Source organism: Balaenoptera musculus, chromosome 10 (assembly GCF_009873245.2).
Source record: "Balaenoptera musculus isolate JJ_BM4_2016_0621 chromosome 10, mBalMus1.pri.v3, whole genome shotgun sequence".
Taxonomy (NCBI): Eukaryota; Metazoa; Chordata; class Mammalia; order Artiodactyla; family Balaenopteridae; genus Balaenoptera; species Balaenoptera musculus.
This window is the reverse complement of record NC_045794.1, coordinates 18,659,797-18,687,423: the sequence shown is the minus strand read 5'-3', so window position 1 is coordinate 18,687,423 and position 27,627 is coordinate 18,659,797. Positions and strand designations below refer to the sequence as shown.

The window sequence follows — 27,627 nt, the reverse complement described above, 5'->3', positions numbered from 1 at the left end:
ATACTAATTGAAAGAAAATATCTACTTAATATAACTTTTGAATACAATTTTGCCTAACATGTCTATAATTTTAATTCTAGATTTAAACAAAACGGAATACCACTGTTTACTATGTTGTGTTATACAATACACACATTCTCTCTCTCCTATATCTAATAGATTGGAAAGTCTCTGAAGACAGGGAAAGTGGCTCTCTTGCTAGCATAGTATATGATATAAAAGTTTTTAATAATGTTCATAAGTTTAAATATACAAATATAATATACCATAATTTATATTATGGTAAATTTCCAATTTATAAAAAACTCAACTTTAAGTGTTATTTCCAAAGATTACTTAACATAATATGCATTAAAAATTGGTTTAAGTATTCGGGTTATAATAATTTAAACTTGAATGCTACAGCTAAAAAAAAAAAAAGAAGCACAACCTTCATTAGAGGAAGATAGATTTCTCAGGTATTTTCTAAAAGGGAGTTTGGGGACTCTTCAAGAGTTTTAAGTGCTTAAAGTCCTTTTTAAGATTTGAGTACAATGGTATATTAAAAAGTAAACAGATGATAAACAATATTAGTTCTCTAAGTCTATTCAAAATTGCAGCTTTCATTTTCCTCTACACTAATTTGACACTAAAACTAACTTTCTACTTACCCAATTATAACTCAGAGCTTTTGGAGGCTCTCAGTGGAATAAAGGGAAAAAAGTTAAAAGTGAAAGTAAGCGTTAAGGACATTTTTCCAAAGACAACTGGGAAAGAACAGGAATAATGGACAAAGAATAAGTTTTAAATGTATACACATTTAACTAATGCCTGAGAAAGAAGGTAAATGTTTCTGTTTTGATAAGATTGTTGTAATGATAAATGACATCTGAAAAGGCTTTAGATCTTAAGCTGAAATTTGAAAGAAAGTATTTATGTATCCTTATTCACTAATGCAGATAAATTTTATGAGCTAATGTGAAAAGATTTATTTTGAATATCTATGTTTTTTGGATATGCAGAGACATACAAACTTTGCTTTCCACCTAGATTTCAAAAAGATGGTATGTAGGGAGACACTGACAAGAAGCATATGCCCTTAAACTAAACTCCAATCATCATTTTATTAAAATCTATGTTGAAAGCATGTTGTTTCCTATTAAAATGCCATAACAACTCACACATACTATTTTGTAACTCCTCCAGATGTCATGTAGAGATGAAGTATTTCAATTATTATTGTAATAAAGTTTGAGAAACATTCTGAAATGCTTGTAATGAAAGACATTCTACACTCCTCAAAAGCCAGGAGTGAAATTTGTTTTCTACATCCTCCTAACAAACAGTAAGGACTTAATACTTAAACACTAGCTTGTCTTCTTGATCTAGCTTATAACAAATTCATTCTTTCACTCTTGCCTATAATAATAAATTTCCTTAATTGTGCATGCTATTTTGAACATTTATGTGTACATGCAGAAACATACATATAAAGACATATGCACTTAAAAAGGCTAGAAATGGATAACATTACTGGATAAGATTATTGAATACTATATAGACGTTTATAAGTATAACATAGAGTCACAACTCCAATGACACTAACCCTAACATACTGTTGCACAAAACAGCCACATATTTGCAATGAAATGATAGTCACAATAAACCCCTGGAGCAAAAAAATAAATATATGAATAACTTCATTTACAAAAGTAGTTTATGTATAAATAAGGATAAAAATATCTGCAAAGATATCCAATAAAATATTAGGTAGTTTAAAACTTGTCTCCTGTTTTCTTATTTCTAAGTAGTTTAAACTTTTCTCGTTTGGCTTATATATGTTTTCTCACTTTTTTTTTCTTTTCCTGTAATCAATCTAGTTTACATGTGAAAAAATTAAAATAGTGAGAAAAACGAAAGGGGCTAGTAACTGACCTGGCACGTACAGCAAGGCCTGGAGATTCTGTCGAACATAAGCAATTTCATAGAACAGCAATATCAGATGAGGCCACTCTGTGACCATAATGCATCAAGACAAAAACAAAGTCACTCTGTAATCATGTCTGAACGAAGACAAAACTATGCATTTTTTCCAAACCACAAAAATGACCAAACACTCCCCTATTCTGGCTAATGTGAGGGACTGCCGTTCCTTTTCCAGGAACAGCTTTGGTCCTGCTTCGTTCCTCCAGTCCTCTAGGTAAGATACCCACACAGTCATAGACTTGCCCCACTTCCTTCCTGACAACACCCAAATCCAGAGGAAAGCCTTGCCTCCTTGAACCCTCTCCCAAATTCAAATCTTATACGAAGTCCTTTCTAACACCCACATACTCAGAGACCAACCATTCCCCATGGAATAAGTCTTCCTTAAGGAAGGAGTAATAAACCCAATTTCTTTGGCTTATCCTAATGATCTCTTGGAGATTTCTGACTTTAAAGATGTATGGATAATGCTTTTTGCTCTTGGATGGTTCCCACCTCATATATAAACCAACAATTAATTCAAGGTGCTTCAGCCTTCTGAAACACACATTTAAAAATATACTAGGTATATGCTAGGTATGTGTACTATACTAGATATATACTAGAAATATAAAATTCCACCTCAACGGAGGGGGGACAAAACTACTACAAATCTCATGGAGCTCCTTTTCACAGGGTTTATCCTGCACTGTTTGTCAAGTATTTAAGATAGTACCAGTTCAGAGGATGAGCTACAGAGCAAGACTGCTTGACTGTAAATTCTAGCTGAGTGACTTTAGGCAAGTCACTTACCTGTATGTGCTTCATTCATCTCATGTTTAATATCAGCACATTAGAATCTGCTTTATAGGTTTTTATGAAAATTAATTACTTAATATACACAAAAGCACTTAAAACAGTTCCTGACACAAACTAAGCTCTTATCAAATATGTAGATAACTAGGTATTTAAATTTGAACACAAGACTGCAAAATAATTCATGATGAGATCATAAAAGTTAATAATTAAGACAACAGCTATGTTACAGATTAGCCCTAGACTCTATGCTGCTGCACTGGTACCACCTAGCAAATCTTGAAAGCAAGACCCAAAGATTCAAACTATTACCAAAGAACTACAAAAACTATCGACTGCCTAACAAGGTAAAATTCACAATGTCTAATATCCAATTAAAGATTATTCAGCATGGGGAAATCCCTGGCGGTCCAGCGGTTAGGACTCTGCGCTCTCACTGCCAACGGTGCAGTTTCAATCCCTGGTTGGGGAACTAAGATCTCACAAGCTGGGTGAGGCGGCCAAAAAGAAAAAGATTATCAGGCATGCAAAAAGGGCAGAAAAATACAACCCACTATGGGGGGTGAGAGGGGGGTCAATTAATTGAAACCAACCAGAACTGACACAGATGTTAGAATTAGCAGATGTTAAAACTGTATTCCAAAAAAAAAGTGTGTTGTATTCTTACAACAAAAAATTAAGCAGAGTCATTGAAGACATAAAAGAGACCCAAATCAAACTTCTCAAGATGTCTGAAGGGAAAACACACTTAGATGGGATTTAACACTAGGTTAGGTAGTGGAAAAAACAATTTCGCAAACTTGAAGACATAGGAATAGAAACTATGCAAAACAAAATACAGAGGAAAAAAAGAATTATCAAAGAGAGAGAGAGAAGAGCATCCATTAGCTGAGAGATTACATTTAAAATTTGAGTCCTCAAAGAAAGGAAAAAAAGAGAACAGAAACATTTTTAAAGAAATGACAGTCAAAAGTTTTCCAAATTTGATGAAAACCTATCAACTCAAGATCCAAGAAGCTAAACAAGCCCAAGCCAAAGAAACATGAAGAAAACTACACCAAGGCACCTCATAATAAAACTGCTTAAAACCAGAGATAAATCATTTAATGGTACCAATTCATTTTAATCTTCCATTCACTCAGGCATATTTCAGAGTCACCTTGACCCCTCCCTCTCCATCCCCCACACAAAATGTTTTCTTCCTAGGTAATTCTTAAATCCACTCCTGTTTCTCCATCCCCTTGTCAGTCTCCTATTTGCAGTATTTTAATAACCTCATTGGTCTCTCTTATGCCAGTTTAACCACCTTCCCACCTTCCAAAAAAATTCACTCACCAACTGCCACCAAAATAATCCATCTAAAATACAAACATGAACATGATGACTGGCAATCTTCAACTGACTCCACACTGTTTAGAGGATAAAGTTTAAGTTCCTTAGGGCATACAAGTTCCACAATACCTCCCAAGTTATCTAGTGATCTACCTGACAAATTCACCCTTCTTTTTCTTGACCTCACTAACTTCTAACTTCCTTCAAAATTCCGACACAGGAGTTATATCCTCCAGGAGACAATTCCTAAACTCAGATAAGACATAAATACTTCTCAGTGCTTGCGAGTGCCCTATATATAGCATTACTAAAATGCATTGTAGGGACCTCCCTGGCGGTCCAGTGGTTAAGACTCCACAGTCCTAATGCAGGGGGCATGGGTTCGATCCCTGGTCGGGAAACTAAGATCCCACGTGTCACACAGCATGGCCAAAAAAAAAAAAAAAAAGTACTGTAATGTATTATATTTGCCACTCCATATTTACTGTGAGTTCCTCTGAGATTTGGAACACACGGAAAGAAGAAAATATAAAGGTGAAAAACAGGAATATAAAAGATGAGTCAAAGAGGAAAAAAAAGTATGATAGTACAGTGAAAAACTCAACCATATAAGTAGTTACATTAAATGTGAAAGAACTAAATAATCCAATTAAAAAACTAAGTATGAAAAAGAAAACTATATACTACTTTTTACAAGAGACACGTAAAAGAAAGCTGATGTAGCTACACCATATCAGACAAAATAGATCCTAATGATACATTCCAAGAGATAAAAAGGGATGTTTTATAATTATGAAAGTATTGAGCCACCAAGAACATACAAGAATTCTAAATTGAGTGCATGCAATAACATAACTTCAAAATACATATAGCAAAAACTGACATACTAAACAAATTCCACGATAATTGTCTGAAACTTGAGCATATCTCTAAGAGCTGATTTTTTAAAAACAGGGAAAAATCATTACATATACAAGAGAGCTAAGCAATAGAATTAAAAATCCAACTTAACTGACATACACAGAACACTGTACCCAACAAGAGAATGTGCATCTTTTTCAAGTATATATAAAACATTACCAAAATTGACTATAGGCTTGATTATAAAGCAAGCCTCAATAAATATCAAAGGATTAAAATCATTCAGAGTATCTTCTCAAGCTACATTGAATATGAACTAGACATCAATAACACACCACACATACACGTATACACACCTCAAATAAAATGGTTAAGATAGTAAATTTTAGGTTGTTTTTTTTACCACAACAAAGAAAAAATAACTTAATATTCTCCCACTTATTTGAAGTGAAGCAATGCACATCTAAATAATCCACTGGATGAAGAAAAAACTACAATAACTAGAAAGCATTAAAAAGCATTCTAAACTGAACGATAATAAAGTCATATTAAAACTTGTGGGTGCTTACAGGGACATGTAAATACAAATATTAAAAATAAAAAAGGCAGAAAATTAGTGATCTAAGCTTCTAGCTCAAGAAGCTAGAAAAATAACAGCCAATTAACCTTCGATTAAAAAAAAGAATTAGGAAGAAAACAAAAGGGCAAAGTTATCAATAAAACAGAAAAACTCAACAGTCAAAAACTGTTCTTCAGGGTTTCCCTGGCAGTCCAGTGGTTAAGACTCTGCGCTTCCAATGCGGGGGTGCGGGTTTGATCCCTGGTGGGGAAACTAAGATCCCACAAGCCACAGTGGCACAGCCAAAAAAACACAAACGAACAAAAAAAAAAAAACTGTTCTTTGAAGATAAAGTTGATAACTTTCAAGCAAAATCATCAAGGAAAAAAGATACTAATTATCAATAAAGAAGTAAACTTTATTACAGTATAGACATATATTACTAGAAACAACTCTTCCAAAAACAGACAAAAAAGAAACAGATCCCAACTTGATACCAAAACTTGTCAAGGACATTACAAGGAAGGAAAATTACAGACCACTATCTCTCATAGTTGCAAAAATCCTAATCAAAATATTGGCAACCGATACAACGATATATAAAAAGGAGAATACATCACAACCAAATGGGGTTTACTCCAGGAACGCAGTGGTTCTTAACAAATTGTTTTAAAACGTCATTGTAATTGAGCTCAATAACAGAAAAATGGAGGCAAATCATGTAACCATCAAGAGTTGCAGAAAAGTACTTGATAAAATTCAACATTCATTCATTCATGATGAAAATACTTAGCAAGCCAAGAATAAAATGAAACTTCCTTAATCTGACAGAGTATCCAAAGAAAACCTACAGCAAACATCATACCTAATAATAAACTATTGAAAAGGTTCTCCTTCAGAATGGGAACAAGGCAGGGATGCCCACTATCACCTCTTATTGCAATATTGTGATGATGTCCTAGCCATTGTAGTAAGACAAAACAACAAGGGGCGGAGTCAAGATGGTGGACTAGGAGGATGCAGAATTCACATCTCTGAACAACTAGGGCAGCTACCAGGCACCAGTGGGTGACCACGGACACCTAAGGGGACAGGAGGAACCCCCAGCAACTGGGTGGACGTGGGCTGTGGGGGGGAATGAGGGGGGAGGAGAAATGGAGGTGGGACAGGACTGGCGCCCCTGAGGGGTGGCTGGGGGAGGCGAAGGGATCCCATGCCTGAAGGGGGAAATTGGGGGTCCACTGGGAGGACAGAGGGTCAAAAGGGAGCATGGCCAGGTTTCCCCTGCCCACTTTGGCCCCCAGGAGCCTGCTGAGATCCCAGGCCTGATCCTCTGCCCACCTAGGCCCCCTCCAGCCACGTGGGTCCTGAGGGAGTGGGAGGGAAGGAGGGAAGGGGAGCAAAAGTAAAGGCCGGACTTAGGCGACCCGCACCCCTGAGGGGTGGCTGGGGGAGGGGAGGAGTTCCTACACCCAGCAGGACCCTCCCATGGTTAGGGGTCCAGCAGGGACAGGGGAAACCCTCGGGGAGACCCAAGGGGAGGGGGGCATGGAGGAACGGAAAGGAATGCAGCCAGCGCTTTCCCTGTCCACATTCCACATAGGCACCAGGGACCCTGTTGGGCTCCTGGGCCTAATCCTCTGCCCTTGGAGCCTCCCTCCTGCCATGCAGAACCCAAGCCCCGCCCCTACACCCCCACCCAGGGCCCCACCTCTACACTCGGAGACCCCCCTCTGAGACCCGTTCCAACCACGCTGGGCCTAAACCCCACCCACACACCCTGACCCAGGGCCTTACCTCCAAACTCCATAACTCCACACTCCAGAGGCCCCCCCTTTGGACGTGCTGCCTCTCCCCTTCCATGCAGGTCCTAAGCAGAGGCCCCACCCCATGCCTGAATGTCACCCAGCCTAGGCTCCGCCCCCAAGGCCTCTTCTGGCTGCAGCTGCGTGGGTCCTGAGCCTAAGACACCCACCCCCACCCGCCACTAGGTCCTGCTCCACCCTAAACCCCACCCCTGCCTAAGTCCCACCCCCACCTAAACTCCGCCCCCCCATAGCCAAAGCTTTTTATTTTTTATTTTTTTTCCTCTTTTAGATTGGGGTTCTGTTTTACCTTGTCATTGATTCACTGTTGCTGATTCATTTATATTTCTATTGTTCTGCTCCTTTTGGCTTATCCCCCCCGCCTTTTTTTGTGTTGCGGTTTTGTTTTACCTTCATGCAGTTGTTTTAATTATACTTTTATTTTTCCTAATATATTTTTTATCTTTCTAACTTTATTTTGTTTTTTATTCTTTGTTATTGTACTGCTTCTTTTTTTTTCTTTTCTTTTCTTTTTTTTTTTGGCCACACAACGCAGCTTGCAGGATCTTGGTTCCCAGGCCAGAGGTTGGTCCTGAGCTCCTGTGGTGGGAGCGCCGAGTCCAAACCACTGGACTAACAGAGAACCTCAGACCCCAGGGAATATTAATCAGAGTGAGGCTTCCCGGAGGTCCTCATCTCAGCACCAAGACCTGGCTCTATCCAACTGCCTGCAAACTCCAGTGCCAGACACCTCAGGCCCAACAAGAAGTAAAACAGGAATACAGTCCCACACACCAAAAAAAAAAAAAAATGAAACGGCAAAAAAAAAAAAATGTGACAGATGAAGGAGCAAGGCAAAAATCTACAAGACCAAATAAATGAAGATGAAATAGGCAACCTACCTGAAAAAAATTCAGAGTAATGGTAGTAAAGATGATCCAAAATCTCGGAAATAGAATGGAGAAAATAAAAGAAACATTTAAAAAGGATCTAGAAGAACTGAAGAGCAAAGAAACAGTGATGAGCAACATAACAAATGAAATTAAAAATACTCTAGAAGGAATCAATAGCAGAATTACTTGAGGCAGAGGAATACATAAGTGAGCTGGAACATAAAATGATGGAGCTAACTGCCAGGTAGCAGAATAAAGAAAAAAGAACAAAAAGAATTGAGGACAGTCTCAGAGACTTCTGGGACAACATTAAATGCACCAACATTCAAATTACAGGGCTCCCATAAGAAGATAAAAAGAAAGGGTCTGAGAAAATATTTGAAGAGATTATAGTCGAAAACTTCCCTAACATGGGAAAGGAAATAGTCAATCAAGTCCAGGAAGCACAGAGAGTCCCATATAGGATAAATCCAAAGAGAAAAATATTAATCAAACTAGCAAAAATTAAATACAAAGAAAAAATATTAAAAGCAGCAAGGGAAAAGCAACAAATAACATACAAGCGAATCCCCATAAGGTTAACAGCTGATCTTTCAGCAGAAACTGTGCAAGCCAGAAGGGAGTGGCAGAACACATGTAAAGTGATGAAAGGGAAAAACCTACAACCAAGATTACCCAGCAAGGATCTCATTCAGATTTGATGGAGAAATCAAAAGCTTTACAGACAAGTAAAAGCTATGAGAATTCAGCATCACCAAACCAGCTTTACAACAAATGCTAAAGGAACTTCTCTAAGCAGGAAACACAAGAGGAGAAAAAGACCCACAAAAACAAATCCAAATCAATTAAGAAAATGGTAATAGGAACATACATATTGATAAGCACCTTGAATGTAAATGGATTAAATGCTCCAACCAAAAGACATAGACTGGCTGAACGGATACAAAAATGAGACCTGTATATATGCCGTCTACAATAAACCCCCTTCAGACCTAGGGACACATACAGACTGAAAGTGAGGGGATGGAAAAAGATATTCCATGCAAATGGAAATCACAAGAAACCTGGAGTAGCAATACTCATATCAGATAAAATAGACTTTAAAATAAAGACAGTTACAAGAGATAAAGAAGGACACTACATAATGATCAAGGGATCAATCCAAGAAGAAAACATAACAATTATAAATATTTATGCACCCAACATAGGAGCACCTCAATATATAAGGCAAATGCTAACAGCCATAAAAGGAGAAATCGACAGTAACACAGTAATAGTGGGGGACTTTAACACCTCACTTACATCAATAGACAGATCCATCCAAACAGAAAATAAATAAGGAAACACAAGCTTTAAATGACACAATAGACTAGATAGACTTAATTGATATTTTTAGGATATTCCACCCGAAAGCAAAAGTACAATTTCTTCTCAAGTGCACACAGTACATTCTCCAGAAGACATCACATTTTGGGTCACAAATCAAGCCTTGGAAAATGTAAGAAAACTGAAATCGTATCAGGCATCTTTTCCGACCACAACGCTATGAGATTAGAAGTCAATTACAGGAAATAAACAGTAAAAGCCACAAATACATGGAGGCTAAACAGTGCGCTGCTAAATAACCAAGATCACTGAAGAAATCAAAGAGGAAATCAAAAAATACCCATAAACAAATAACAATGAAAACACAACGATCCAAAACCTATGGGACATAGCAAAAGCAGTTCTAAGAGGGAAGTTCATAGCAATTCAAGCTCACTACAAAAAACAAGAAAAATCTCAAATAAACAATCTAACCTTACACCTAAAGGAACTAGAGAAAGAAGAACAAACAAAACCCAAAGTTAGTAGAAGGAAAGAAACCATAAAGATCAGAGCAGAAATAAATGAAATAGAAACAAAGAAAACAATAGCAAGATCAATAAAACTAAAAGCTGGTTCCTTGAGAAGATAAATAAAATTGATAAATCTTTAGCCAGACTCATCAAGAAAAACAGAGAGAGGACTCAACTCAATAAAATTAGAAATGAAAAAGGAGAGATTACAACTGACACCACAGAAATACAAAAGATCATAAGAGACTACTACAAGCAACTAAATGCCAATAAAATGGACAACCTAGAAGAAATGATCAAATTCTTGGAAAAGTACAAACTTACAAGACTGAACCAGGAGAAATTAGAAAATATAAACAGACCAATCACAGGTAATGAAATTGAAACTGTAATTTAAAATCTTCCAGCAAACAAAAGTGCAGGACCAGATGGCTTCACAGGTGAATTTTATCAAACATTTAGAGAAGAGTTAACCCCTATCCTTCTCAAGCTCTTGCAAAAAATTGCAGAGGGAGGAACACTCCCAAACTCATTCTATGAGGCCACCATCACCCTGATATCAAAGCCAGACAAAGATATCACACACACACAAAAAAATTACAGGCCAAAATCACTGATGAACCATAGACGTAAAAATCCTCAACAAAATACTAGCAAACAGAATCCAACAATACATTTAAAGGATCATGCACCATGATCAAGTGGGATTTATCCCAGGGATATAAGGATTCCTCCATGTATGCAAAATAATCAATGTGATACACCATATTAACAAATTAAAGAATAAAAGCCATATGATCATCACACTAGATGCAGAAAAAGCTTTTGACAAAATTCAACACCCATTTATGATAAAAACTCTCCAGAAAGTGGGCATAGAGGGAACCTACCTCAACATAAAAAAAGCCATATGTGACAAATCCACAGCAAACATCATTCTCAATGGTGAAAAACTGAAAGCATTTCCTCTAAGATCAGGAACAAGACAAGGATGTCCGCTCTTGCCACTATTATTCAACACAGTATTGGAAGTCTTAGCCACAGCAATCAGAGAAGAAAAAGAAATAAAAGGAATACAAATTGGAAAAGAAGAAGTAAAACTGTCACTGTTTGCTGATGACATGATACTATACACAGAAAATCCTAAAGATGCCACCAGAAAACTACTAGTACTAATCAATGAATTTGGTAAGGTTGCAGGATACAAAATTACTGCACAGAGATCTCTTGCATTCCTATACACTAACAATGAAAGATCAGAAAGAGAAATTAAGGAAACAATCCCATTTACCATCGCAATAAAAAAGAATAAAATACCTAAGAATAAACCTACCTAAGGAGGCAAAAGACCTGTACTCAGAAAACTATAAAACACTGATGAAAGAAATCAAAGATAACATAAACAGATGGAGAGATATAGCATGCTCCTGGACTGGAAGAATCAATATTGTGAAAATGACTATACTACCCAAAGCGATCTCCAGGTTCAATGCAATCCCTATCAAACTACCAATGTAATTTTTCACAGAACTAGAACAAGAAATTTTACAATTTGTATGGAAACACAAAAGACCCCGAATAGGGCTTCCCTGGTGGTGCAGTGGTTGGGAGTCCGCCTGCCAATGCAGGGGACACAGGTTTGAGCTCCGGTCTGGGAGGATCCCACATGCCACGGAGTGACTGGGCCCATGAGCCACAACTACTGAGCCTGCGCGTCTGGAGCCTGTGCTCTGCAACGGGAGAGGCCGCGGCGGTGAGAGGCCCGCGCACCGCGATGAAGAGTGGCCCCCGCTCGCCGCAACTGGAGAAAGCCCTTGCAAAGAAACGAAGACCCAGCACAGCCAAAAATAAATAAATAAAATAAATAAATTAAAAAGACCCCGAATAGCCAAAGCAACCTTGAGAAAGAAAAACGGAGCTGGAGGAATCAGGCTCCCTGACTTCAGACTATACTACAAAGATACAGTAATCAAGACAGTATGGTACTGGCACAAAAAACAGAAATATAGATCAATGGAACACAATAGAAAGCCCAGAGATAAACCCATGCACATATGATCACCTTATCTTTGATAAAGGAGGCAAGAATATACAATGGAGAAAAGACAGCCTCTTCAATAAGTGGTGCTGGGAAAAATGGACAGCTACATGTAAAAGAATGAAATTAGAACACCCCCTAACACCATACATGACAATAAACTCAAAGTGAATTAAGGACCTAAATGTAAGGCCAGACACTATAAAACTCTTAGAGGAAAACACAGGCAGAACACTCTATGACATAAATCACAGCAAGATCCTTTTTGACCCACCTCCTAGAGTAAGGGAAATAAAAACAAAAATAAACAAATGGGACCTAATGAAACTTAAAAGCTTTTGCACAGCAAAGGAAAGCATAAACAAGTGAAAAGACAACCCTCAGAATGGGAGAAAATATTTGCAAACGAAGCAACTGACAAAGGATTAATCTCCAAAATATACAAGCAGCTCATGTAGCTCAATATCAAAAAAAAAACCCAATCCAAAAATGGGTGGAAGACCTAAATAGACATTTCTCCAAAGAAGACACACAGATGGCCAACAAATACATGAAAAGATGCTCAATATCACTAATCATTAGAGAAATGCAAATCAAAACTACAATGAGGTATCACCTCACACTGGTTAGAATGGCCATCATCAAAAAATCTACAAACAATAAATGCTGGAGAGGGTGTGGAGAAAAGGGAACCCTCCTGCACTGTTGGTGGGAATGTACATTGATACAGCCACTATGGAGAACAGTATGGAGGTTCCTTAAGAAACTAAAAATAGAACTACCATATGACCCAGCAATCCCACTACCGGGCATATACCCTGAGAAAACCATAATTCAAAAAGAGACATGTACCACAATATTCATTGCAGCACTATTTACAATACCCAGGACATGAAAACAACCTAGATGTCCATCAACAGATGAATGGATAAAGAAGATGTGGCACATATACACAATGGAATATCAGCCATAAAAAGGAACGAAATTGAGTTATTTGTAGTGAAGTGGATGGACCTACAATCTGTCATACAGAGTGAAGTAAGTCAGAAAGAGAAAACCGAATTATCGTATGCTAATGCATATGTATGGAATTTTAAAAAGCAGTACTGATGAACCTAGTGGCAGGGCAGGAATAAAGAGGCAGACGTAGAGAAAGGACTTGAGGGCATAGCGAGGGGAAGGGGAAGCTGGGATGAAGCGAGAGAGTAGCACTGACATATACGCTACCAAACGTAAGGCTAGTGGGAAGCTGCTGCATAGCACAGGGAGATCAGCTTGGTGCTTTGCGACAATAGAGGGATGGGATAGGGAGGGTGGGAGGAAGGCTCAAGAAGGAGGGGATATGGGGATATATGTATACATATAGCTGATTCACTTTGTTGTACAGCAGAAACTAACACAACACTGTAAAGCATTTATACTCCAATAAAGACGTGGGGAAAAAAAAAGACATGACAACAACGACAACAACAGAAGTAGGAATAGGAAAGGAAAAAACAAAACTCATTATTTGCAGATACAGAGAAAATGCACAAAGGATCTAAATTTAAAAAAATAATTAGAACATGGGAAAAATTCAATGTATTAACATATCAATTGAATTTCTCTATACTAACAGCAAACCTTTTTTTTTAAATGATATTCTTTAAATAATATCAGAAAGCATCAAATTCCTGGAGGGAAAAATGAAATGAAAAATACAAGATCTCTACATTGAAAACTTCAAAAGTTTGAGAGAAACTAAATAAATAAATGGGATATACCATATTTATAGATTGTAAGACTCAATACTGTTAATGAATTCACTTCTCCTCAAATGTCTATAGATTCCACAAAAATGTCAATCAAAATGCCATCTAGTTTCTTTTGAGGAAATTGAAAAGCTGAGTCTACTATTTACATGGCAATTTAAAAAGCCAAGAACAGTCAAGGCAATTTTAAAGAAGAACAAAGCTAGTGTCTCATACCAAGGATTATAGTAACTATATCATACCAAGACCTAGAAGCAAAACTTGAGAGCAGTCAAGATACTGTGATACTGGTGCAGTAATAGACAAAACAGACTAAAGGAACAGAACAGAATTCATAAACAGACCCACATACAGTGCCACCTGGTTTATGACAAAGGTAACACTATAATGGTGAAAAAATGGTGGTTTCAGGTAACACTATAAAGGGGAGAAAATGGTCTTTTCTATAAGTGATACTGGATCACTGGATACTGATAGCCATTCGAAGAAAAATGAGTCATGACCTCCTCCACCTTGCAGCATAAACAATTTCAGATCAAAATGTAAAATAGCAAAACAATAAAGCTTCTATAAAACATAGAGGAATATCTTCAGGACTTTGGCATAGGAAGAGATCAAGACACAAAACATGCTACCCATAAAGAAAAAATTGAAAAACTGGTGTTAAAACTGTCAAAAGACACTATTAAGGGTGAAAATGCAAGCCACAAACTGGCAGAAAATATTTATAATACATTTCTTCAAAAAAAGGACTCGGGAATTCCCTGGCGGCCCAGTGGTTAGGACTCCACGCTTCCACGGCTGGGGGGCCTGGGTTCAATCCCTACTAAGATACTGCAAAGCCGCGCAGCGTGGCCAAAAAAAAGAAAAAAGGGCTCAAATATAGAATATGTAAAGAACATCATTAGGAAAAAAATAATCCAGGAGAAAAATTAGCCAAAAATCTTAACAGGTATCTCAAAATAGAAGACATTCAAATATCCGACCCACAGAAAAAAGATGCACTAGTTATTAAGAGAATGCAAATCAAACCCATAACAAAATACCCTTAATGCCTACGCGAATGATAAAAATGAAGACGGATAATAACAATTGTTGGTAAAGATGCAGCACCTCTGAAACTCTCATACAGTATTGCCATTAGGGGTATAAATCGACACAACCACTTTGGAAAACTTAAAGTATCTAGTAAAGCTAAAAATACATACCAGATGACCCAGCAAGTCTACTTCTAAGGATCCACCTAACAGAAATAGATATTCACACTCATCAAAAGATTTATACAGCTATGTTCACAGCAGCATAATTTGTAATAGCCAAAAACCGAAAACAACCCAAGTGTCCACCAACAGAAGATAAATAAACTGAGGTATATTCTTACAATGAGAATAAGAAAGAACTAACTATATATACAGGAATAAAGCTCTCATAACTTTAGCATATGCCAACCCCCCCAAAAAAAGTATATACCATACGATTCCATTTAAAAAAATTCATAGAGAGGGAAAACTACGATATAAAGTCAGGATAGGAGTAACACTTGCCTGAGGAGAGTTGATGGATAGTGACTCCAAAAGAGTATAAGCGAGGATTCTGGGGTACCATTTCCCAAATCTGTTTCCTGACTTGGATACTTATTACATGGGTGTGGCTGCTTTGTAGGAAAATTCATCAGGTTCTACACTTACGATTTGTGCACTTTTTATTATGTATATCACACATCAACAACAAATTTAACTAGAAAAGAGTTAATGTAATATTCAGATCAGAAAAAATGTACTGCCAGTTAATCTTTTGATTACCTTCAACTCACAGTAACCCTAGAGAAAATTTCCTAAAGCGATAAGGTTTTTAAAACTGAAAATAAATGCGTAGGTACTTTAGTACTTCGGTTTAAATTTAATTAATTTTAATTTACTATCTTAAAGAGGAGATACAGATACACATACAGATACATATCCTCTCATATACATATATAAAATGAAATAAAATTTCTTACATGTATTACAAACATTCTCAACAGAGATGATATCACCACCAAAGGAGCAAAAGTTGGTTACTGAGGGAAGAAAAAAATCTAGAGATATTACAATGGTTTGTGGCTCTCTAAAGCTCAACCCTACCTGCAAAATCCTATTTTTTAGTATTTAATTTCTCCTGTTAGGTAAAAATTAATGTAATTTAACCTTCTCTTTAGAGAGTAATTATTAAAAACGTTGAGAAAGAGTGGAACATAGAACATAGAGATATTCAATAAATGTTTGCTTTTATATAGACTGAATGATCGATTTGTAGAATGAGAAAACTATGACCTAGGTAAGTTCTCATATTTTTCCAAAGTCATACAATGGCAAAACAGGATAAAAACCTGATGTCATGACTCTTAATGTTTCAGGGATACACCTTCAAGTTTATGGGTTCGCTAGCATGACCCTAGACTCACTGTAATATTGTTAAGTATTATCTGAGGAAAAGAATAAGGAAGGGGCAGAGGATGATCAATCCCTGATGCCTGGGTGTTTGCCAGATCACCCACAGTATGAAACGGCAGGCATGCTGTCATCTATTACAAGAGGTAAAAGTAAGTGAAACCTAAAAATGATAGCTCCAACCCCAGAAGAGTTGTCCCTGAATCCACAATAAAGTGCAAAATAATGAGAAATAGGCTAAACGTGTGATTCCTTGGCTGCTGTTAGCCATACTACCTACGACAGAAAGATAAAAGACTGTTTTAGGGTAGATCTTGATGTTGCACCAACCCAGGTTCCAGATGGTCCAATACAACATCAGGCTGCTAAGCACAGAACTGTCACAAAAGAGAATGTGTGCTCCACAGCATATAACTCTTCTTTGACCTCTGTAACTCATCCTCTGTTTACCAAAATGATTCCGGTGGGAAGGGGACAAAATAAGGAAACTACTGAAACCAGAGGATATAGTGTAAAGTTGTCTCATCATCAGAATGGTTAAGTTAGGAGCAGTCTATGGTTTGAAGTCCATGGCATGTTTAGGCTAATGCAGGACCCACAGCTTACTACTGAACAGTCTTGAATGGCTGCAACTAACCCAAACATACAGCAATCTAATCCCAACAAGACTGCTAGACTGGAAGAATGGATAGAAGTAGCTACTAAGTTTGTTTCCTGAGAACGGGAATTGTGCGGTCCCTCCTCTGCATGCAAAGTGGATCACTCCAGATGAAGTGGCTGATATACTGCATATGCAGGCCATAAAAGACTGGCCTTACAGTGACCAGCATATTCAACCACTTAATATGCCCCACCCCCAGGTCACGGTGAATACCATGATAAAGGTTTCTCCTTCTACATGGGTCCCCCATGTAACTCTCCTGTTACCAACATAAACTGTTCAGGATGCTGGATCCGATATGCTGTCTCAAGCTTCCCTTTTCGGGTCTTAGGGATGATAGTAAGAAAACTAAATTAAAAGTAAGCGGAAAAGATAGGGGAGATGGCAAATGACTTGTCCCAACAGAGTGAAAGTTTTTCATGGTTATCAAAAAACTGGATGAATAAAGCAGACATTGATGGGGTTGAAGCAAAACTTTTTAATGAAGCATTATCAGATTGGATGGACTGATGGGACCTGCTAGTGGTCTCCCAGCATTGAGTGCCCCGAACAAATCCACCATATTTACTCGAGCTTGGGAGATTTTAAAAAGCCAGGGTACAAAGATGATATTAAGAGTCCGCCACCAATTCGGGAATAAGCAAATTGACTGTGAGGCCAAGATCTTAGCCCAGCCCTCAGCAGCTGGGAACCCAAGGCCAAATTCACATAAGTGGGTAAAATGGCCTAGAGGGAGAGAAGAAACCTTTTGACAGGGAAGCCCAATGCACTGAATCCAAAACCTATGTGAGAGACTCTTAAAGGAGCAACAGTTACTCTGCGAGGACATGAGGATGCCACTGTTGACGGTGAAAATTTGTATGCCAAGTGGAATACTGGAACAGGTATTATGAGAGGTGGTTCTGTCTCCTTCGCCAGAATGTAATACTGAGATAAATATGTTTTATAGTAACACTTTCCCTATTTTAGTACTGTAACAGAAGACATAAATTCACCCTTCAGCCAGGACTAACTGACCGTATCAATTAGGAACTTAAAGAATTGCCCAAACCTGCACAGGTTGCTCTTTGAAGCAATATAGAATACCCGGTGGACAAAAAGAAATTACAGTCTTAATGATATCTTAGAAGTTAAAGCGATTATTAGTGAACTTGAAGGTCACCTTGAGACCCCCAAAACATAATCCAATACCTTCTTTCAGTACGTGACACTGCCCTGCAACTACAAACCCTGAGATGATAAAAATATTAAACTCTACCTTAGCTACTATGAAATTTCTTTAGTCCTTAAAGATGACTAAGATACCAAGCAGGGTTTCGATATTTATTTATGGTCTAAAATGACCGATTAACTACTGAATTCAAATGAATGAGCTTCCACAGGCCAATACAACGGGAAAGACAAGCTTCAATTATTCTTTAAGACAATGGCTACTGGACGAGCCCAGAAGCCTAGAAAGATGGAATTAATGCATGTCAGTTAACTGTTTTGTGGAAGTAACTATTGGATTCCACCATCTTTGAAAATAGCAAAATTAAAAGTAATGTAAAAACAAAACAAAATACCATTTTCATGTATTCAACCGGCAAAAAATTTTTTAATTTAATATCAGAGGTCGGACAAAGTATAGAGGAAAGGATACTTTCCAACACTGTTTTGAGGAGTATAAATTATATAAAAGTGAGAAACAGCATAACAGTTTTGTGTCTTGGATTAGCTATAATACCCAGTTATTCAATCAAACACTAATTTAGATGCAGCTCTGAAGGTATTTTGCAGACGTATTAACCAGATAACTTCAAGTAAAAGGGATTATTCCCCATGAATGAGCCTCATTCAATCAGGTGAAGAGCTGTAAAAGCAAAACTTAGGTTTTCCTGAACATGTGCCCCCTTAAGACTACAATATCAACTCCTCCCTGAGAGCTTCCAGCTTACCAGAGTATGCCCTACAAATTTCAGATTTACCAGCCTCCACACTTGTGTGAGCCAATTCCTTAAAGATCATAATTGTTTTTTTTTTTTTACTTTTAACCTTTTAATTCCACTAATAAGAATTTACTCTATGGATATACTTAGAAAAGTTATCCAAAATATATGTATAAAAGCAGATCACTGCAATACTTTTTTTAACACCTAAAAAATAAAAACGACAATGTTTTCTTAAAAACATGGGGCAGATTATATATACTGACATGGAGATGTCTAAGATATATTATTTTTAAAAGCAAGATACAGAATAACTTAATTATATACACAAAAAAGAATATAGTTATATTTACTACATTTGTAAACATAGGTAGATAATGTACACTGGTAAATCTATAATTTGATAATTTTTTATAAGTTCAAAAGAAGTTGTTCACAAAATTACCTTTGGGGAGAATGACTTGGTGTTGGGGGGGCTAGATTTTTTACTTTTCATTTTATAGCCTTGTTTTTTTTTTGTTTTTTTTGTTTTTTTTATTAATTAATTTTTTTTTTATGGCTGTGTTGGGTCTTCGTTTCTGTGCGAGGGCTTTCTCTAGTTGTGGCAAGCAGGGGCCACTCTTCATCGCCGTGCGCGGGTCTCTCACTATCGCGGCCCCTCTTGCTGCGGAGCACAGGCTCCAGACGTGCAGGCTCAGTAATTGTGGCTCACGGGACCAGCTGCTCCGCGGCATGTGGGATCTTCTCAGACCAGGGCTCGAACCCGTATTCCCTGCATTGGCAGGCAGATTCTCAACCACTGCGCCACCAGGGAAGCCCCTATAGCCTTGTTTTTTAAGGGCATGTATCATTTGTATTTTTTAAACAAAATCAACAAGGTTAGACAGAATATGAGCCTTTTCTAATTTTCCTCTTTATACTCTTTACAATTTTAAAACCTCACTTTAAAAGTAATTAAGTCACATGATGTTTAACATGACCAAATATTATGTCTGTAGCTATCAAAAATTGTGGTCAATACCATACCAACATGGGAAAATATTTATGAAAAAATGGAATACAAATTGTACATACAGATGGCCAAACACATGAAAAGAAGCTCAACATCACTAATTATTAGAGAAATGCAAATCAAAACTACAAATCACCTCACACCCGTCAGAATGGCCATCATCAAAAAATCTACAAACAATAAATGCTGAAGAGGGTGTGGAGAAAAGGGAACAATCTCACACTGTTGGTGGGAATGTAAATTGATACAGCCACTATGGAAAACAATATGGAAGTTCCTTAAAAAACTAAAAAGAGAACTACCATATGACCCAGAATACTGGGCATATACCCAGAGAAATCCATAATTCAAAAAGACACATGGGGCTTCCCTGGTGATGCAGCTGTTAAGAATCCGCCTGCCGATGCCAGGGACATGGGTTTGATCCCTGGTCCGGGAAGATCCCACATGCAGCAGAGCAACTAAGCCTGTGCACCACAACTACTGAGCCTGCGCTCTAGAGTCCATGAGCCACAACTACTGAGGCTGTGTGCCACACTACTGAAGCCCCGCGCACCTAGAGCCCGTGCTCCACAACAAGAGAAGCCACCACAATAAGAAGCCTGTGCACCGCAACGAAGAGTAGCCCCGCTCACCGCAAGTATGGAAAGCTCGCACGCAGCAACAAAGACCCAACGCAGCCAAAAATAAATAAATAAATTTATTTTAAAAAAGACACGCACTCCAATGTTCATAGCAGCACTATTTACAATAGCCAGGGCATGGAAAACAACCTAAATGTCCATCAACAGAGGAATGGATAATGAAAATGTGGTACATATATACAATGGAATATTATTCAGCCATAAAAAGAACGAAATTGGGTCATCTGTAGAGATGTGGATGGACCTAGAGAGTGTTATACAGTGAAATAAGTCCAGAAAGAGAAAAACAAATATCGTATATTAACGCATATACGTGGAATCTAGAAAAATGGTATAGATGACCCTATTTGCCAAGCAGAAATAGAAACACAGACATAGAGAACAAATGTATGGATACCAAGCGAGAAAGGGGTGGGGTGGAAGGAACTGGAAGATTGGGATTGACACATATACCCTATTGATACTGTGTATAAAATAGACAACTGATGGGAACATACTGTATAGCACAGGGAACTCTACTTAATGCACTGTGGTGACCTAAATGGGAGGGAAATCCAAAAGGGAGGGAATATATGTATATGTATGGTTGATTCACTTTGCTGTGCAGTAGAAGCTAACCCAACATTGTAAAGCAACTATACTCCAATAAAAATTAATTTTTAAAAATTGTACATAAGGTTCAATAACAACTATGTAAAATACTTAAGGGAGAAGTAGAAGGTAATAAAATGAAACAGTTGATTTTTTAATAAACTATGAATAGGAAGTGGGTTTTTTTCTACTCAAAGTTTTAATATTGTGGTATATCTTTTCAGTAAAACTAAATTACTTCATGATCATATAGTCTCTTATTTAAAAAATTCATACACAGTATATTTTCTCAGAGTACTGGAAAAAATGACTAATTCAAAATATTCTGTTTGTTAACAATTTTTTTTTAAACTGCTATTGTGATTACCACTAGAGGGAGGGAAAAGTTAGGAGCAGGAAGAGAAAAGGGAGATATTCTGTGTTGCTGGTAATATTTTCTCTTTCCCTGGGCTGGGGCTACGAAGGTATTTATTCTACAATTTATGTTTCATTCATTTTTCTGTTTGTTTGTTGCATCTCACAGTTTTTAAAAGGGTGATAAAAATTTACCTATTTATAGACCATCAGATATATCAGAGCAAAATAACTCCTTATAAGACAAAATCCTGGGGACTTCCCTGGCAGTCCAGTGATTAAGACTCTGTGTTTCCACTGCAGGGGGCGCGAGTTCAACCCCTGGTCAGGGAACTAAGATCCCACGTGCCAAGCAGCGTGGCCAAAAGATTAAAAAAAAAAAAAAAAAAAGATAAAATCCTGAAAAATACAACCTGATTCCTTAAATATACACTTTTCATTACTTCCTTCATTTTTGTCACCCACAAAAAAAAAAAAAAAAAAAACCTTAAGCTTCCCACTTCCTCCCTCACCTGCAAGCAATTAACAAGTCCTGCACATTTATTTTCTGAAATGTCAAATCTGTCCCTTATTTCCATCTTCAAGGCCACTGTCCTAATTTGGATCCCAGCACCGCTTGTCTGTACTAACATAACAGTCTCTCCTAGGTTGTCTTTCACAAACATTTTTTAATGCAATACACAGAAAGAAATATATTTATCCTCTAATTCAGTACATATATACTTTTATATAAAACTAAAAGCTTCACAAGATAATACTTACCTTATTACCTGCAATGCTCTCTGATCTATCCTATCACATCTTATTTTAACTCATCTTTTTAAACTGTAGTGGTTTCAACCCACTACACTGATTTAGCATCCTCTTAGTGTGCAATAACCACCAGTTTCAAAACCAATGTCCTTTGTAAGTGATCACTTACTCCCCAATTCAAAACATTTCCTTCAATGAATGCTGCCTAAATTGTAATCTGCCACTTCTCTAAAAAATATATGATATAACTTACCTGCTTAAAGACATTCACCAGCTTCCCATCATGTCCTAGATAATAAAATACCACCTCCTTAAAGAGGCATAAAACCTTCGTATCTAACCACTCCCTTATTTGAAAATCACTCCCACTTCTTTTCTTGTTCATACACCATTCTGCCCAAGATACTCATAGCCTAGCTTTTGTGAAAGCAGTTTTTCTTTGCCCAGAAATACTTCCCCATTCCATCTCCTATCTTTCCTTCCAAGTTCAGTTCAGGTACCCCGTCTTCTATGAAGCCTTCCCTCCTTCATTCTCCCATGCCTACCTTCTGCTACAAGGAATGCTGCTGAAAAGTAGCATTATGCCAATACAAAAAAATACATGTCAAAATTACTGAATTTTAGGAGCTTACAATTCTTTCATAACAACTTTCCACTTACAAATGGTGGGGGGAGAGCCTGGGGGAAGCTGGAGTACTAAAACATACTATGTATAATTTTACGTATTTCATTTAATTCTCCTGATACTCTACTCTTAGTAGTAAAGTAGTAAAATTAGTACTAGTAGTAAAATGACTATGAGTACTATAGTAGTTAAATTCTACTATTTTCTACTATGCTACTATTTTCCAAGGTAGAGAGTAAGTCCTTTTTATAGAGGCTTTTAAATTTGCCAAAGGTGACAAAAGGCTGGAATCAGGATTCAAAAACCATCCTCTTTCCACTACACTATGCTGAGGCCCCAAAGAGAGGTGAAGTGGTTTGCTAAGTCCGAGTCACACAGCTATCAATACCTGAAAATAAACTAGTACAGTAGGCTCCTAACTTTTTGGTCACATGTTATCAACATATATGGGAACCTATCAAACAACACATCTCTCTTAGCCATAGTCAAATAGTCTTAGGTCCTACCACCCACTCAAATACTTTACTATTAGATAGTAACTATCTTAAAAGAAAGCTGAAGTGAATCCCGTTTCTAAAATAATGTCACATGTGGAAAAGTAATGCAAATTTATGTTTAAGGAACTTAAAGCAAAATCTTTCTATGAGCCAAAGATTTAATTTTTAAGAAATTACTAACTTCACACAGAAATGGCTTCCCTGTCTTAATCATAATATACAAACATAAACTTTTCTCAAAGAGCAATAATTCCTAAGATGAGTTTTCATCCCAGATCTGCCATTACAAACTCCAAGCTCACTTTCATTTAACTATAAAATACATATTAACAGTCTACATCTATCTCACAGGGTAGTTGGGAGAATGTATGTGAAAGTGCTTTCTTTATAAATAGTAAAATATTATTAAATAAAAAACACTGTGACTGGTATTGTTTTAGAACTACTCTGCCTATTCTAAGATACTACACTCCACAAAGCTCACCACTCCTTTTATATTGTATTCTTTTAATTTTGTACAGATAGGGAAAAAATAATTAAACTTTTTAAGACTCTATCTAAAATGAGATATATTATTCCCTGTGTCCATAAGTTGTGAGCAAAGACTGGGCCCTCTATTATTCTGAATGCATTGAAGTCTTTTTTTGTTTACTTCTGGATTTTCCAACATGCTCTCAATAGTTCAGCTGTCAAGAGTAAGTGCCAGGTAAAATAAGTATTACTAGAGTAAGCGTCTAAGGTATGTTTAAAGCATTTTATATCACATAAGAATTTTAGAAAAAATCTTTTTAAAATATGGGCTGTATTACTGATACCTGTTTTAATCTGTTGACTATTATGTTAGGTATGATTTTTATCTTTATACCTCAAAGGAAATAAAAGCAAATCTCAAAAGAAAATATTCCCATTGATATTTACTAAAGAAATCCTGAAGCATCATAAAAGCAGAGTTTATAATGACCTAGAATGTGGGAGTCAGATCTACCATATTGAGAGATGAATAACCATCAACTCTGCTTAGCAGTTGTTCCAGCTTCTGGATCAATAGCTTTGCTTGCAAATGGAGGGATTATATTTCTAAATAACAATCATCCTAAGGGCAAAAAAACATGGTAGTATTTACCTTCACTTACAAATAAGTATATTAGAAGTTTGGATAATGAGTCCAAAGGTCTTAAAGTCAAAAGCTGCTACATGGGTATCAGATTAAGATTCAATCCCAAGTACAACAATCAAAAAACAGTTTGATGTTAGCATATTTTATCCTTTTTTTTTTTTAAAACCGATATCCTGGCTTTACTTCACTGAGTTTCACCTGAAAAAAAAAAGATAGTACCTATCTAAAATGGTTGTTCGGGGGATTAAATGATTAAAAAAACACCTAATGTACCTCTGGGTAGCTATTCCTGCTGTTCTACAGACAAACACATCAACTGAAATTCCAGTCTTCAAAGCTTCAAACTCTTAAGTCTCTGCTTAAAAAGTAATATGGTTTGCCAGTACCAGAGTTTACCACGAAGTAGTAATGTTTTTAATTAATATCTGTTTAATTTATACTTGACTGCCAGAATATAACTCATTTTAATAAATATAAAAATCTTCTATAATAAACTACAAATAAGTTAATGAATAATAAACTAAAGAAGTCTAGAGTTTCAAATTGGAAGTTTCAATTAAACTAATTTTCCTTAAAGAAAATATATCATACTATTTTTTTTTAATTACACATGAAAATCATTTTGGATTCACTATGTCCTACATACTTGGCTAACAAACATTCCCTTAAATTTTCAAAATTTTTGTCTTAACTTTTTTCCAAAACATATGGGTCCTTCTAATCTGCTCCAAACTCTTCTAGGCAGTAAGAACTGAAACCAACATTCATGAAAGCTGAAGTGTCGAGAACTGTTCTGGGCCCTAGGGCACTGTTCATGTTTTATTCATTTTTGTATAGGTGACTACTTTACCAAAGAATCTGAGATACTGTTAAGTCAATTAACATTGCTGAAACAAATCAGTCAACAAAATAAGGCAGATGATGTGGCTACTTCAAATGAATACTCTTACATTATTGCTCAGATTTGAAACAAACCTAAAATATGCCAGCCTTTAAAATTACTTTGTGTTTGCAAGGGAAAAGGAGGTTCATTTTCGTATATAGTACCTGAAACTCCAAAAGTTAAATACAAATTAGTATTCAAAATAAATTTCATGTATGCTTAATCGTAACTTATTAGAAATAAGCTATTAAAAAATGCATAGGCTCTTAAGGACTTTTTCTCCCAATTTTTGTCTATCTACGAATACAGTGGCTCAGGAAAAAGAAATATTCACAAGCCACTGACCCTTCTAACATCAGATATTGTTAGTTTCACTAACATGACTATAACATTTTCAGAAGTACCGATACAAATAAAATAACGTGTGCAGGGCTACCGAAGAACCCATGAGGACCACGGTCACTACTTTGGAATCGAGTACTGTCGCCAATCCCAGGACTTGAGAAGGTAAGACGCAGGGTGAGCATCAATGGGAGCACACCGACGGGGGAGGGGAGGGAAGGGAAATGAGAAGATCAGAGAAGATTAATTAGCACATTATTTGTGAAAGGGGAGGAGATGGTGGCTTGGGCCGATGGGCGAGGACCCCTCGCAAGGGAGTGGAAAAGGTTCTTTTCGCAGTTAGAAGGGACAGGGGAGTGGGAGGAGGGGCAACGATCAACAGGAACCTTCCCGAGGTGGAAGGGGTGCGTCACGAACGTAGCCGCCTCGGGAAAGAGAAAATCTGCCCCCAGGACGACCTCAGTAAGCAATGGTGAAGGAAGGGGGAGTGACCTTCCTAGGTGTGACGGAGAAAATACAGGATCACTTCCCAAAGAACGGAGGGAGACGACGTTCCCGTAGGTCCTCCCGGGTCACCGGGGACTAGAAGGGATGGTGAGATCGCCCCCGCCCCCCAGCCCCCCGGGGCCGCGTCAAGGTCGGGTGAAACCCGGGGCTGAGGTGTGGGCGTTACCTGCAGGGTCACCTCCTGAGGGTCCCAGTGCGGGCCGCAGGTGTTGCAGGAGGCTCAGGGCCCCCTCCCGGCAGCGCTGCTCCTCCTGATCCTGCACCGTGACGTCCAGCTTGGGGACCTCCGGGGAGCCGGGCGGGACGTGGATGTAATTGGCCATGGCCCAGGCTACGGCAGAGACTACCACAACGACGACGGCGACGGCGACCACGAGAACGGCGGGCGCCGACAGGCTGCTGGATCCTTCCGTCCCGGGGCGCCCTCGCGGGAGGGCTGGGGGCGTTCAGACTGACGGCAGAGCGGTAGGAGAACAGCTGGTGGCGGCACTCTCGCCGACCCAGGTCTGGATAGCGGCTGAACTGACCAGAGACCGCTCACGGGGAATATCCTTCTCGTCTGCGCTCGGCCGCCGGCGGGCGCGGAGCATGCCGGGACTGGCCTGACGCTGGCGTCACGCGCGGGGCGGGGCCTCGGCTGCGTTAGGATCAAGGCGGAGTTTCTAGCCGCGAGCACAATGGGCCTAGTGCCTGGAGCTCGGTTCCTCGACCGTTATCGGACAGTGCGGCGCGTGCTGCTAGTCTTTAAAACGTGGCGCTCCCGCTTGGAATGAGCCTGACCCCTGCCAAGCCCCGAACGAAAGGCACTGAGGCTTTAGCTCACCTGATCGGGAGGGTCTTGGGGTCTGGGTTTGAGGTAGGGCTGAGTTTTTCTGGGAAGCGAGGGAAGTGTCCTGAAATAACTCCAGGATCAGCCTCTGAATTTGGCCTGAGTCTGGGCAAGCTGGGTTAACTGCGTCGCCTTGATCTCGGAGCCACTGTGTACTGAGGACTAACCACATAGTTGGGTTGGCAACTAAATTCCCATCAGCAGTATACGGAGATCATGGTATTTGGGACAGTTAAGATATTTGGGTAAGAAAGCGACTGCACTTCAAGATGTGTTTTTAAGGTGTGATGTTTGATCATACCGAGAGTTATTCAGAGTCGGCAAAAACAGGTTATAGTGTAGGATGAAGATGGAAGGAAAGGAGTTTTGGGCTAAGCCTCTAGATGCCTGTTTCAGGGTATCCCTGAGGGCCTTGAAAGAGCTACCTTCAAACTTTTAGTCTCATTGTCTTATAGCAGCTAATTCCTCTGCTAGGGGAATACTGGAAACTGGGTAATCCACAAGTAATTTATTGGGACCTCCTAATTTTCCCTATGATTTGAGGAAAATGGGCTGAGATTTGACCTCTTAATCTGTCTTGCCTGCAGCATTTGGTAAATGGTGAATACGTTTGTTAGT

The 27,627-nt window shown here is 38.1% G+C and overlaps 1 protein-coding gene across 1 annotated transcript in view; it reads right to left on the bottom strand.

The window, feature by feature from the left end:
- ETNK1 (ethanolamine kinase 1) overlaps positions 1-27,381 on the bottom strand; it is a 73,738-nt gene extending 46,357 nt beyond the window's left edge. The window contains 2 exon segments of the mRNA XM_036865027.1: positions 26,347-26,379; positions 26,381-27,381. Of these exon segments, the coding sequence (XP_036720922.1) occupies positions 26,347-26,379; positions 26,381-26,503 (156 nt within the window). The 5' untranslated portion in view covers positions 26,504-27,381.
- Between the last annotated feature and the right edge of the window lie 246 nt (positions 27,382-27,627).